General features: G+C 53.5%; 1 protein-coding gene across 1 annotated transcript in view; it reads right to left on the bottom strand.

The window, feature by feature from the left end:
- Nucleotides 1–285: 285 nt before the first annotated feature.
- The window catches only part of Pmepa1 (prostate transmembrane protein, androgen induced 1), a 50,750-nt gene continuing 36,441 nt past the window's right edge, over nucleotides 286–14,594 (bottom strand). Inside the window, exons 2-4 of the mRNA XM_005362801.1 lie at nucleotides 8,198–8,352; nucleotides 1,993–2,043; nucleotides 286–1,747 (exon numbers count right to left, since the gene is read on the bottom strand). Coding sequence (XP_005362858.1) covers nucleotides 1,226–1,747; nucleotides 1,993–2,043; nucleotides 8,198–8,352 — 728 coding nt within the window. The 3' untranslated portion in view covers nucleotides 286–1,225. The remainder of the gene's footprint in view (nucleotides 1,748–1,992; nucleotides 2,044–8,197; nucleotides 8,353–14,594) is intronic.

Below are 14,594 nucleotides of genomic sequence, written 5' to 3'. Positions count from 1 at the left end.
CTTGAAGTGAGAAATCAATAAGGTGAACATAGATTGTCTGAGGTCGAGCGCTAACACCCTGGGCCTTTCCTACAATGCCAGCATAGACCTGCATACACACCAGCCTTGGAACACTGGTGTCCAAGCCCCTTCTGCAGGAAGTTAGCCGCTGGATCCCCCTCAACTCCCACCGCCGCCCGGTACCAAATGCACAAAGTAGTTCTAGATTTGGGGCACACCTTACCCCTTCCACTGAACCTTCACAGTTTTTATGTTTTAAGAGGAAGAAAAAAAAAAAACCTAAGATTCCTTCGGTAACAGTTTATTTTCATATTGGGAAAGGCATCTGAAATCAGGTGCCTCTGTGGGGGCAGTCCTGACTCAGCTGTAACCCAGAGGGACGATGTGGGTCCCCCTTCGGCAGGAATGTGTAACTGCTCACAGCCGATCTGGACAGAAGCATTCGGCTGGCTTGCAGGCGCAGGACTCTGGGAAGCCTGCCTTTCTTGCACAGGGGGCCCCTCTGAGACCCGGAGGGGAACCTCCACTGCTCTGTTCAGACTGAACTCAACATTTCTCCTTCAAGTCTCAACACACTCTAGAAGTTTCCATCAAACAAGCACTGATATATTATATTAAAAAATAGTGCAAAATCTCAACATTTATATAAATAGCTCTAAACCTCTGCTTTGTAGGTTTTTTTTTTCTTTACAAGGTAATACACACTTTCGGAGTTGGCACTCAAAAATTTGCCATTTTTTTTCTCTTCTAGTTCAGAAAACAACTTTTTTTTTAATAGGCCTCTTCTAGTACAAAAATACTCCTGCTCTCCCACATACAGTGTCTCTTATCTTATAGATATTTATATATATATATAATATTGCAGATCTTAAACAAAGGTTTTGTGCAAATATGTCTTTAAAGTTAAGTGAAACCATCATAAACAAAAAGAAATTAAGCATTCACGCACGGAGCTCAACTAAGAACAATGAGAAAAAAGACTAGTGGAGGGTTTTCTCTTCTGCCTTCAAGACGCGGCTCGACAAAGAAACGTGGTAATTTTTTTTTTTTTTGCAAGCTTTCTGAGCTTCTGCATTCAGACCACACAAAACATGTAAATATTTATACACATAGAGGAGAACTGGCACATGCCACGAGGCCTGTGTGTCCCCTGCCTTCCTCTCTCTTCTCTCTTAAGTGCAGAGTGTTTTTGCCATTTTGCCTACAGGTGCCCCGGTTCCCACTCTTAGAGGGGGTGACCTTTTTGTTTTTCCTTCTCCTTGTTCTCCAGGGGGGCAATGTGAGGGTGATGGAGCCGGGTCCCCTCTAGCAGGGAGGGCGGCCCGTGACTCTGCTGGTGCTGGAAGGAGGACCCTGGGTAGTGACCGATGACCTCACTGTAGGTGGGGGGCGGCCCCTCCATGCGCCCACCACTGCCGTAGCAGGTAGCGCTGATGCCCGAGTTACTGCTGGGGGGGCAAGGGCCTCCCAGCATGGTGCTGTCCATAAGGTCGCTGTCGAAGATGGTCCGATTGGGAGGTGCGCGCACAGACTCTCGGTTCAGCTCCAGCTGTTGTTCAGGGTCCCGGAGCTGGAGGGTACAGGGACCCTGGTAGGGTGGGGGCTCCTCCCCATCAGACAGTGAGATGGTAGGTGGCAGGGCAATCTCCTGCTGCAAGTAGGGGTAGGTGGGCTGGAAACGGCTCCGCTGGACGAAGGGGGGCACAGCGAGGCGGTCAGTGGGTCGAGGAGGGACATAGACCTGCGGCTGGAGGAGGGAGAGTAAGGTCAGGGAGGGAGGCAGACTCAGATTGGATCCCCAGATTCAGAGACTGAGCTGTGGGCTCAGTAGGGGCTGCCCCAGGTAAACCCCTGGAAGCCCCTAAAAACAGGGCCAGCTGTAGATGCTGCTGGGGACCCCCCTGGAATCAGGGAGTATGTGTGATGCTGGACAAGGGCCCAGCCTCTGAGAGCAAGGGGTACCACAGGAGGGAAGGTGGGGCTTGGTCTTACCTCTGACATTCCGGCCGACACCGTACTCTCTGAGGGCCACAGGCATCCTTCCTGTAGAGTGGAAAAGGGTACAAGATCAACCAACAGTGGATGGAGCCGTTGACACAAGGTTCCACCCATTCTAGATGCAAACTTTTTTGTCCTGAAGTCTTGGGCTCACCCGCTTCTCATCCCCCACCCTCCCCACATCTGTGAGGGCAAGGACAAGTCCACCACGGCCTCCTTGGCTTCTCCTGCAGCTCCTGTTGCTGCCCTGTCAGGCTTTCCAAAGCACACACACCATCTTTGAGGTGGTACCTGCTCTCAAAGCCTGCAGGCAGCTTTCTCTGGGCATTAGAGCAAATCTGTAATTGGCTTAGAAGGAAACCCAGCATGGCCTTCCCGCCTGCCTTCTCTTCCAGAACTGTTTGTTCCCTACAAGATCTTGCCTAGAATGTTTAGGTCACCTGAACGTGTGGATACATACATCTGGCTGGAGAGGTGAATAAATTTAATGTTGAATGTGACAATCACCTGACCCTCAGGGTACAACAGAAAGTGACAGGTGCCACCACTACCTCCCCCAACTCATAGAAACCAGGTAAGGCATGTCTCAGCATGCTAAGCACATGCTACAAGGCCTTTAGATTGTCCACGTCACTGTGGGACCAATTTCCTGTGGATGTTCAGTGCCCAGGTCTCTATAGAGCAGTGGTTCTCAACTTGTGGGTCGCAACCCTTTTGGGTGCCACACATCAGATATCCTACATACTAGATATTAGCACTACGATTCATTCAAAATTACAGTTATGAAGTAGCAATGAAAATTATTTTATGGTTGAGGTTACCATAACACATTAGGAACGGTGTTAAAGGGCCACAGCGTTAGAAGGTTGAGAACCACTGATCATGAGTCTCAAACATCTTTATCAATCAACAGACACGGAGTCATTTGTGTGATGATTGTCACTCATGAAGCTCATGTCCTCTGCTGTGGGATCTTGGGTGGGGGTGGGAACTGAGCTGCCCTGAGTATAACTTACTCAGGTGTAATTCCCAGCTTGGGGAAAGGATACCTTAATTTTGACTTCATTGATATGTACCTACAGAAATAATATACTCGAATACTCAAAGGCTACAATCTTGTCAAATACCAGCTGACATCCCATCATCACAAACCAGGTGATGAACACACCCTTCCTTCATTCTAACACTGCTCTGGACAGCTACTTCCTAGAGTTTAGGGAAGAAGTCTCTCCCTGAGTTTCAGAGGCTCGCAGTTTACCCAGTGGCCACTAGGCGGTTCCGGGGACAGCACCTGCAGGCGGAGATTATGTCTGTTTCCTATAGAGAATGGCCCTGGCCGCCTTTAAATTGGACAAGCCAGACCCACAGGTGTCTCCTCCCAGCTCCCCCCTGCTGTCCTCACCCCAATCACTGGAGCCTCCCTCAGCTCTCCCTCCCACAAACAGCCCCACGGTTCACTTGCCTGGGTACCTCTGAGTTCTGGATGGTGAAGGCCTGAACTAGCCTTCCAGGCCTGTCTTGCAAATAAAGTCAGGTACACACTTAGGGAGATGGGAGCTGAGATTCTGACAGGCCTCACAGGCTGCATTCCCAGAGTCCTGACTCTGCTCTGTCTCTGCTGACCCCCACACAGGGCCTACTCCTTCCTACCCACATCCTCCCCTAAATCTACTGAGATTCTTTTGCATTTCCTGTGGCTTTCGGGATAAGCAGTCGGCCCCAGCCACCCTATGCCACTCCAGCAAACGGCGGCCCTCACACGCGATTCCTTGCCTACAGCATGTGTGATGCGCACCTCCCGTACCTCCGATCCCAGCTGCCCTGGCTAATCTTTACTGTCAGTCTGTCATGACCTAGAGTCACCTAGAAGGAGGAATGTCCACTGACAAACTGCCGGAATCACAGTGGCCTATTGCCAGCTGGTGAGATACCGTCTTGACTGATGACTGAGGAGGAGGGCCCAGCCCACTGTGGGTGACACCATCCTTGGGCACGCTGAAGAAAACTAGCTGAGCATGCGCTGGAGAGTGAGACCGCAAGCAAGGCCCCTCCTTGGTTTCTGCTTCAGGTTCCTGCCTGACTTCCAGTCTGACTTCCCTGAGTGATTGAACCGTGACCTGGAAGTGAAAACTGAAGTACCCCCCCCCCTTCCTCATCTAATGCCACCTTCGGTCACAATGTTTCATCACGGCAACAGAAAAGCAGACCCGAACACTGGCTCTTTCCCTTCCTGCACACAACCGCACCTTCCCTGCCCACCATGGCCTGTCTTCTGCAAAGCAGCAGTTGTACCGGGAGGGGCTACCCTATCCCCCATGCGAGCATCTAGTGTGGTTCACAGCTCATGCCTATGTTACAATCACCGACCACCACTTACCCATCACTTTGTGTTCCCTAACCCTAGGGCTTCAGGCGCCCACTGTGGGGAGGAGGAGGACAGTCCCAGCCAGCAGTGACGAAGGCCCTTCCTTGCTCCTGACACTGGCTAGGAGCTGTGGGTGTGGGCTGCTGTTCTGTGATTACTTCTCACTTGGGTTGCCCCGGTTCACCACAGCATCTCCACAGCCTCTCCCAGGAACAGGAGTCTGCCTGCCATTTCCGCGAAGCGTCAGAATAGCATTTCCGTATGCATGAACTCTCAAAGGCTAACTAAAAACACTGTATCAGAAAAAATAAACTTGGAATAGTTTCTGCTTTGTTAAGCCCTAATAACTCACAGACACTTACAGGCAGGGTTGTGTGCCAATAAAACTTTATTCACAAATCCAGGCGTACAGTCTTTGGGCCAGGCCAGCTGATGAGGCCTGAAGATGCCCACCTGAGTTCAACTCCAGACTGAGAGCTACTACCTGCCTGGAAAGTCCCTTCAGGCTGCTTCTAGGTGGGCATCTGATGCTCCCCTCAGCTCCACAGTGACAATCGTTCCCTCCCTGTGGGCAAGTAGTCGCCATCAAATTTTGCAAGGCAAACCTCTGGCAGGTGAGAAGCTGGGACCCACCCTGATGCAGGCTGAGAAAGACCTGAATCTTTTTAAAGCTGGGTCTGGATCTAGGCCTGAGCTCCCACTCACTCTCGCTGACCCCTGTATCTGGTCTTGCTATAGTTTTGCCTTTGGCCCCAGAACACAAACTCTTGACAGGCTGGGCTCCAAGGGGAACAGGAGACCTAGGCCAAGGGCTGATGAGAAGATAAAAGCCCGGCTTCATCCTAGCTGAGCTCCTGGTCTGAGGTTAACCTCGCTGACAAACCACGCTCCCCAGGGGAGCCTCCGCTGGGAGGTGATACCTACAGCCAGGTGCAACGTAACAGGCACAGGCTGTGAGGGGTGGACAGGAAGTCAAGGTAGGAACCAGGTGTCTCAGTGGACACCTGAAGGACAGCCTGTGCTTAGGAGTGGGCATGCACATCTCCCCTGCACCTGACTCTCATGCTGATAACGTGGGGAAAACATGACTTGGTCAGTGTGAAGGCAAGGGCAGGAAGCAGCTGAGGCCTTCAGCCAGGCAGGTCTGGGTTCTGCTGTTCTGCGCCTAGGGAGAGGTGACCTGCACATGGGCAGGTGTACTGAGATGTAGGAGGGGACCCCCAACTCCAAAGTCACCGTGAAAAGTAGTCATTGCCAGAGACACCCAAGGGGCAAGGCCTGGAGGGGCGGGTGAGCCCAGTGTGACTCACGGAGCCCAGACAGACAATTGTATCTGGGTCTCTCTGGGAGGTCACAAGGCCTGGAGACACCTCAGATGCACTATGTCAGAAAGAGGGAGTCCCAGGGGAACGTCACCTTCTGCTCCAGGCCTCCCCTGGGCTCCCTGTTTATGCAGCCAGGTGGCTCTGGGGACAGAGTGAAGGAGACACTCTCCCTGTGGCCCAATGTCTTGTCTGTCTCAGCAGCTGAGCTCAGGTGTCCATGCAGAACAAGCTCCTCTCCCTCTGCCATCTGCTCCCGGTGTCCCTCTGTGGTCGCATTTCACACTCTTGGCTAACCACACCCCACATGACGCTGCCATGAAAGCTGTCTGGCCTTAGGCAAGTGCTCCACTTCTCTTGAGCCCCAGTTTCTCCTCTGCGAGGGAGTGAGCCCTGGACTTCACTCGCGGCTGGTACTACTTGCCAGGCAGATGGCAAAGCCTGTTGCTAGGTGACAGAGATAACAAATGAGGCAGGTGAGCCGGGGCATGGCAGGCAGGATTCCTATACGGCAGGTGCCGGTTTTGCCCTCAGGGTGTGTCTCTGCCTCTGTCTGTCACGGCGCTTGCCCCATGATATGGTGACGCACTGAAACAGAGCCTGACGTAAGCGGAGATGCCCAAACCTGCCAGCGACAGCCCTGCTGTCTCGGGCGATGGCCAGTTCTGTCTTGGCTTAGCTCTTATACTCTAGTTGCCTCTGCCAGCCTGGGACATCCCCCAAAACTGGGGCACTCTGCCCAGCGTGGCTGATCTTGTCCCATCCTCCCAGCACCTGCTGAGCCATCCTGGAGACGACTGTCCCCACTGTCCCCTGGGATTATACACATGCTAGCTCCCTCCTGCCACTACCTGCTTGCCCAGAGAGCAGCTTCCTATCCTGCCTGCACTGTGAACCGCAAAGGGGCTACGTCCCCCTTCCCCTCACTGTCACTGATGGTGAGCACCTGAGGGCAGGACAGAGGCTCCCAAGGGGGCCCGATGTCACAGTCAAGAGGGCAAGGGCCACCCACGGAAGATGACCACTCAGGCAGTGGCTCTGGAGTCCAGTGGGATGTGGCTGGGTCCAGGAAGTCCCTGAGGTTCACAGTACTAATGGATCAGTACTAATGCATAAGCTTGTGTCAGCCAGGGTCCCCTCTGGTACAGTATGACCGTTCTCAGTACTGCAGAGGATGGTTCTAGGATCCCCAGAAGTAGCAAGACCAGTTTTGCTCAAGCGCTTCACTAGTGTGCGTGCGTGTGTGCGTGTGCATGTGTGTAAACACACACTTGTTTGCATAGAGACCAAGTAGCCCCTCTGGGTACATTAAGTTACTCTAGTGACTGACTGCCCCTGGTAGGATGTAAGTAAATGACCTGCAACTAGTTACCCAGTGTCACTCAGGCTAACAAGGGGCTCGGCACACATGGAGGCGCTGGCTTCTTGGGCTCTGAGGATGGCTGAACTCCAAGACCCTGAACTCTGACCCCAAGGCGAGCTGTACTTGGTCCTCCCTCCCTCTCAGGAGTGCCACGTCTCCAGCTATAAGACTGGACCTCAGAGCCGCTCCCTTGCAGCTCTCACCCACAGCGTCCCCCAGATCCGCAAGTCCCTTATGCGGTGTCCCTGCCTGTGTATGATCCTCTGCCATCCACAGCCCTGGGATGGTCCTGGCTATCTTCTGTGCCAGAGGAGCTTGGGTACACAGGGAACCCTCAGCAGAGAGCTGGCAGGTGAGGAGGTGTCACATGGATGAGGTGGCCTTCCAGCCAGAGGAGCCTGGTTTACCGCGCCAAGCCTGAATTACTCAGGAGGAGCCTTTCCCGGCTCATCACACCTGAGGAGCCAGATGAGACTCGGGCCCCGGAAGAGGCCTCTCGGGTGTCCAGTTGCTTCCATGGCCTCCGTACTGGTGACTGGCATGTGGACGAAAGGACAGGACTGCCACCTCCTTCTATCTAGGTCACAGCCACTGGGGGCATCCTTCCCACACCTCTGTCCCGGTGGGCACCCAGTCAAGCACCAGCTGTCCCTTTGCTCTGTCTTCATCTGGCTTCTCAGTGGCCTTGGGAGGCCTGACCTGTCTCTATACACCCTAGCTGTCTTTCCTTAGCTGCCTTCCATCTCTCCGCTCCCCACAGCCCTGTCTATAACTGTGGAGGTTAAGATGCCTTGCAAGGCGGGGTTCCTCAGAGACGCTCTGGGGAGTCCACAGAATTGTACCTGACACTTCCTGCTCCCTCTGGGAATACAGCAGAAGCCTCTCGGCCGCTGTTGTCCTCGGGACCGCTGGGCATTCAGGCTCAGGCACAGCGTCACATCTGCCCTGAAGGTGCACATTCCTTCAGCCCAGACTTTCAGTCACCCTTGGGCCCCAGAGCATGCTGCAGAGCTGGATCCACCTAGCAGTTCTTGTTCTGTGACGGGAGGAGGCCAGGGGTTCCTGAGACACCCAAGCAGGGCACGGTGGTTGTTCCGTCAGTGCTCAGTGCAGCTAAAAACCCAGGCTGCAGCCCCAATAGTCACTTACTGAGGACAGTCCGTCATCTCTCCTCCTGGCCTGGCTGTGTCGGCTGATGAAGGAGCGGGCCGATAGCTTGTAGTGGTTCAGCAGGCATGTGATCACCACCACCATTACCATCATCACCACCACGATGACCACTATCTGCACGAACTCCAGCTCCGCTGTGGGGCAGAAAGATACAGCAGACTTTAGGACCAGGCAGCCTCCAAAGGCTCCCATCGATGTAAGGCTGAGAACTCAGGCCCAGGGAAGACAGTTCAGAGACCCTGTCCAGGAAGTGGCCTGGCACCAACCACGGACATGCATGAGGGCACAGTCTCAGTCCTCAGAGATGCCAGGCATGTCAGGGTCTCAGAAAGGAATTTGTGTTTTAGATCCCTTGTAGCCAGGGTCCTTGATGTGGGGAAGAGGGGGCTCATGAGGGCCAAGGGAATACTGGGTAAAATGTGAACAGAAGCAAGGGCAATACAGAGCATGCACACACACATGGTCAGTCCAATGCAGGGCTCTCCAGTATGCTAGCAACACTCACATACCCCAACAAGCAATGTTTCAACCTTCCCACCCACAAAACCACAAGCCAATGCTCTTACACACCCCAGCCCTCCCCGCCACCAACATTCCAAACTGCCTGCGTATCCCAAAATAACATCCCAAGACTCCTACACACCCCAGCTCCCCACCAACTTCCCACCCTCCTACACACCCCCAAACAGCCCAATATTCCAAGTCTCCAACATCTCTCCATTTCCCAAACAACAGCCCAGTGTTTCTATGTCAACATTCTCCCATACTAATACCCAAACCCTCCTAAACACCCCAAAATAGCAGTCTTATACCCCAATGTTCTTCATCTCAACTTTCCAACCCTTCTATACTCCCCCAAACGACAGCCTAGGGTATGTACATCCTGTACACTCCAACACCCCATGATGGGGTGACATCTCAAACACCCCAGCCCTTCTATATCCCTCAAAACAGCCCACCACTCATGCCCACGTATCTACACAGCCTATCACTCCTGCCCACACATGTACACAGCCCACCACTCCTACCCACGTATCTACACAGCCCAACACTCCTGCCCACACATGTACACAGCCCCAACACTCCTGCCCACACATGTACACAGCCCAACACTCATGCCCACACATGTACACAGCCCAACACTCCTGCCCACACATCTACACAGCCCAACACTCCTGCCCACACATCTACACAGCTCAACATTCCCACATGCACCCCCAACATCCCACCGCAATTCTGACACTCCAGCAAATACTCCAGTAAGCCAATGGGCGGACCCTGCTTCACACCTCAAAGACACCCCAGGAAACATAAGACAATTCACATACAATACACAGCCACACAGATAACCCGTGAGCACACACATCACACAGCCACACAAAGGATACCCCATAGTCCCACACACCACACAGGGTCATGGCTAGAGACTCCTAGCAAAGACACAGCTCTGATATTAAGGTCCTCCTTTGTTTTTCTTCCTGTTTTCGGTTTTGGTTTATCTCTCCCCAGAAAGAGGAAAAGCCCTCAGGTACTGGGAAGGGAAGAAGCTTTTTTTTGACACTGTAAGTGGGCAGTTCTGCTGAGTCTGGTGGCCGAGACTCAGCAGCTGGCCGCAGCTGGTGCCAACAGTGCGCCTCCCCCCCGCCCCCCGCCCAGCAACAGGCAGGATGCCAGGAGCACTGCATGGCACTGGAGTCGGCAGACCACGGTCAACCCTGAAGGCCCTGCTGTAGGTGGGGGCACAGTGATATGCCTCCACGCCTTGGAGGGAAAACTTGGGGGGGAGCACTCCCTGACGCAAAAGACGGAAGGGACCCCAAGGCAACAAGTTCAGTTGCAAGGGTAATTTAGTTCTGTGCTGACCAGAAACAGGAACTGAGGAGGAGGGGCTGAAAGCCACCTTATGCCCAAACCTCAAACCCGAGCAGGATCAACCCTCTCCCATGGCTTCCTCGATACCCCGATCAGGACATCAAACAGCACACTCAAGGTGGGCACTTTACTGGGAATGGATGGAAGCTCACAGGCTCTCAGTCTCCCACTGTCCCAGGCTATCCCCTCAGTCCTAGCCTCACTCTCCCACTGTCCCAGGCTATCCCTTCAGTCCCAGTCAGTCCCCTGAATACCTGTTCCCCACACCCCACAGTTGCTCACCAGACCTGCAGGTCCGTCACACCACGGGCCACTGTGTGTGCTATGGCAACCATCTAGGCAGGACCCACTCAGCTACTGACAGTGTGAAGCTGAGACTGACCTTCCCCTGACAGTAAGCGTTTTCTCAGGCCCCATGGAAGGGCAGAATCTTAAGGTGAAACAGAGCCGTGAAGGAGACCACAATTCCAAGTGGCCACAGCTGAGACCCCAACCCCAGCTGGAGCTTCTGAACTAGGCCCATTCTCACCTCACCCTGGAGGGGCCAGGTGGGGGTATGGCAGAGAGGGTTCTGTTGGGGTTCACCATGCCTCAAATAGGGACCCCCTCTAGTGGTCCCTACAGAGCCCGAATAGGGCCATGGTGAGGAAGGGCAGGTCACTGCAGGAGAGGCAGGGCCAGGGCTAGGCAGCTAGGCCTGAATGTGCTGGGCACTCATGTCTGGCTGAACCCAGGATAAAGCCGTGCATTCAAGGGACACAGGGCCTGCTTTGTGCAACACCCACACTCCCCGAAAAGGCCCTCAACCCCTCCCCCTCAACTCTGCACTCCTCACCCTGGCCTGAGACACCCCTTCTGGCTGTCTCCGGGGCTTCTGCCCACATCAGGCCAAAAGGGAGCAGAGCGGGGAGATGTAGGCAGCCTTTGTTCCTGCCCTCTGGCAGCCCGAGGGACTGGACAGGCTACTACACTCCTCCTGGGGTGGTCTGGGGCCCTGGGAAGACTGGTGGGACAGGAGCTGAGGCAGCAGGGCTGGCAGAAGCTGACAGGATGTGGGGACAATGGACGAGGTCCCTGCAGGGCCAGTTGGTTTTGACAAGTCTGGGTTCCTGTGTCCAGAAAGTGGGAGAATTGCTCCCCTCAGTGAGGAGAAGACTCTGTGCACACACACATGACCACCTGGTCCCACGACTACCAACTTGAAGCAAGACCCAGACCCAGAAAACTCATATAAGCCAGGAGAAGGAAACACGAATCCAAAACAAGAATCTGAGTCCATGGGGATGTCTATATCAAGGGCTTGTGTTAGATGTGGCTGGCCACTGGGCAGGACAGGAAATGCCCTCAGCAGGGCAGGGTGCCCAACACCCTCCGAAGCGAAGTAGGGTGTTGGGTTCAGAAGAGAGAAGAGTCCTGATACTCAGGACACAGGCAGACACAACAGGGGAGAGGACAGCTTCCTCAATTCACAGGGGCCCGGTATAGCCAGACGCATCCCTGGCAAGGCCAGACAGAGAAGCAAAACCACAACGTCCGGACCACATTGCCCATAGCAGAGCTGAGAACGCACTCTCTAGATTAAAAGTGAAGTAAAACCAGGCATAGTCACTCACGTCTCTCATTCCAGTACTTGCGAGGGTGAGGCAGGAGGATTGACACCAGGTCACTTTCAGGCAGGAGTGGAAAGGGGTCAGTCTGTGTGGAAGAAGGAAGACCTCCACAGCTGGTCCCTGATGCTGACAAGGCTAGCCTTGGCTACATGAGAACCTGTCTCAAAAGGAGACAAACCGGGCATAGTGGCGTACACTTTTAATCCCAGCATGGGCCCGAGTTTGCTTATGTGCCAAGGAAGCTGCACTTCAGTTCAGGCTGGTTAAGGTAACGGTGGCACCCTTTCTGATAACATTTTTGTGCCTACTCTAGAGGGCTAGATGGCAGACTATATGTACTATATGGAGAAGGAATTGGGTTTGAATTCCAGCCTACAGCTCCTTCCCAATGCAAACTGGGGGTGGGAAGCAAACGGGCCCAACCACCTGGTCTCAGGGGAGATGCGCTGCCCCCAGCCTTCCAGTTGAGAGTGGAGCACAGTGGGGGCTGGGCAGATCCCATCGGCTTCCACAGCCTTCACTGTGGGTCCCTCAGGGGAGGGTAGTAGCCTCCTTCCCAGTTAACAAGCAGCCGGCACCGGCCCTGTCTGGCCTCCAGGCCGCACACACGGAGGAATTAGGAATTGGCACCGTCTGAAATTTATGAAAATCTAATCTCGTTAGGCCTGCCTAGTGGAGACCCGGCGGGCGGCCTCATTGTCATTCCGAGGAGCCCCAGTCACTGGGGTTCTGGCCACTCCATCAACATCCCTCCCTAACTGCCTGCTGGATTTGAATATGAACTGGCTCCCCCATGCCCTTGGATTCAAGTAAAATTAGACCAGACATCCAAGGAATGGCTTTGCCTTTCTCTGGTGTCCTTTCAACCCTGCCCCCCCAGGTGCACTTATTTCTTAGTGTAAGAACTTTCGTCATTTTTTTTATTGCATTTCCTCTGAAGGATTGGGGAGCAGGCATCAGGCTCTGTCACATTTTCTGGGTGTCAGGACAGACTGCCTGGCTCTGCTAGGTACCTAGCTCTGGCCAAGTGATCTTGAATGGCGAGGAGACCCCCCCTAACCCCCTGCAATTTCAATCACTGCCACACGGAGAGCAAAAGGAAAAGACACATCTGGAGGGTTAGGAGGGGCCTTTCGTTCTTTCGTTCTTGGTAGCTTTTTTTTTTTTTGGTTGTTCTCAATATATAGCCAAGGACATCTTTGACCTGATCCCTGCGCCTCCACCTCTCACTAAGGTTACAGACACCAAACCAGACATAAGAAATGAGCACCACATTCCAAAATCCTGGCTTTAGCAATCCTGACAGATGATGTTCAAACTCAGTCTCTGCTATCCTGATGCCTGCGCTAGGACTCTCTCCTCTGACACCTGTGTTCTGTTGCTAGGCAGCAGGCAACATGTCCCCATCAGGACCCTTGCCGCTTCTAGGAAGGTTTTTTTTTTTTTTTTTTTTTTTTTTTAACACTCACAAGTTTGTTCCCATGAGTACTTTCTGGTCTCTGGTCAAAGGCCAGCACCTCAGGGAGGTGTCCCCAGAGCACACTACCTGAAACAGTCCTTTGCACCCAAACCCGAGGACCCATTCCCTCCCGTGAAAGGGTTGGCAGAAGAGGTTGAAACCGCCAGGGAGCCAGATGACCATCCCAACAGCAGCCGAGGCAGCATGAGAAGCATGGCCATGGGGCCAGGGACACTGACCAGAGGTCACCGAAGAGGTTGAGACAACTTTAGCTTTAAAAGCCAAGGGCTGGGAGATGGCTCATTTGTCAAGCCAACCTGTGAAAAGCCAGGCACAACACCACACCTGAAATCCCAGCACTGATCCCTGGCGCTCACCATCAGCTAGCTAGCTAGCCTCCGGATAACTAAGAAGCCAGGGTCCCAGTGAGACCCTGCCTCAAAAACTCCCGAGAAACAATCCCAGAGGTTGGGTGACCTTTGGCCTCTATACCTGAGCTAACACCCCTGTATTGCATGCACAATGTGTTCTGTTAAAAATAAAGGTAAAAGTCTCCTACACAGATAGATACCACTTTGAAGGGACACAGGGATCAGCAAGTACACACAAAATGACCATTATGGGGACCCAGAGCACACCTTGCCCTTCCCCCCCCACACACAACAAAGGGAAACATCCCTGAAAAGTATCTGTAACCTGATAAGCCTCTCTGCCGACACAGCAATCCAAATCAGACCAAATCAATCTGAATTAGAAAAAGCCCAGGTTTAATGGGTTAAAAGCTCCCAGATGATTTCCCCATCCCTCCCACCCCCCGGCCCAGAGAGGAAAAGGGGAAGAGAGACTAAAACACTGTGTGTCTGTTTTCTGGGGCCCAGTTTAAATACCCTGTGGAAGTGGGATTGAGGTGGGGTTTCCACCAGAACATCCCAGACCCTTTGGGTATGTGGACGCCAGGGGTCGGGGTGCAGCTTCCACCAGAACATCCCAGACCCTTTGGGTATGTGGACGCCAGGGGCTGGGTTGGAGCTTCCCCTAGAAGAGTCCCCTCCATGGAAACACTTCTGCAAATGACAGCTATGAACACAATCAGTTACATTTATAGCGTCCATTTCCAAAGTAACCCAACTCCGTCTCTCCGCTGAGACCGTCACTCATGTGTGACAAGGACTGTTGAGGGGCAATGTCTGGGATTGAAGGTGAGAGAGGTTGGTGGCTACACCTGTGCACATCCTCGGCAAGGCAGGAAGGGGCACTGGGCACCCCCAGGTTCCCAAAGGTGCACTCAGACAGTCAGCTCATCACGTCCCTTAGGTCTCCCCTCTTTATCTGGTCACATCGTATCACCACCCTGTGATGGCCAATGGTCCATGGCCCAGCCCCAACTCAGGGAGGATTCCAGAGACATATGATATATATTATAATCTTAATGTAT

The sequence above is a fragment of the Microtus ochrogaster genome, linkage group LG8, assembly GCF_000317375.1.
Source record: "Microtus ochrogaster isolate Prairie Vole_2 linkage group LG8, MicOch1.0, whole genome shotgun sequence".
In the NCBI taxonomy this organism is placed as follows: Eukaryota; Metazoa; Chordata; class Mammalia; order Rodentia; family Cricetidae; genus Microtus; species Microtus ochrogaster.
This window is presented reverse-complemented; position numbering and strand designations above follow the sequence as displayed.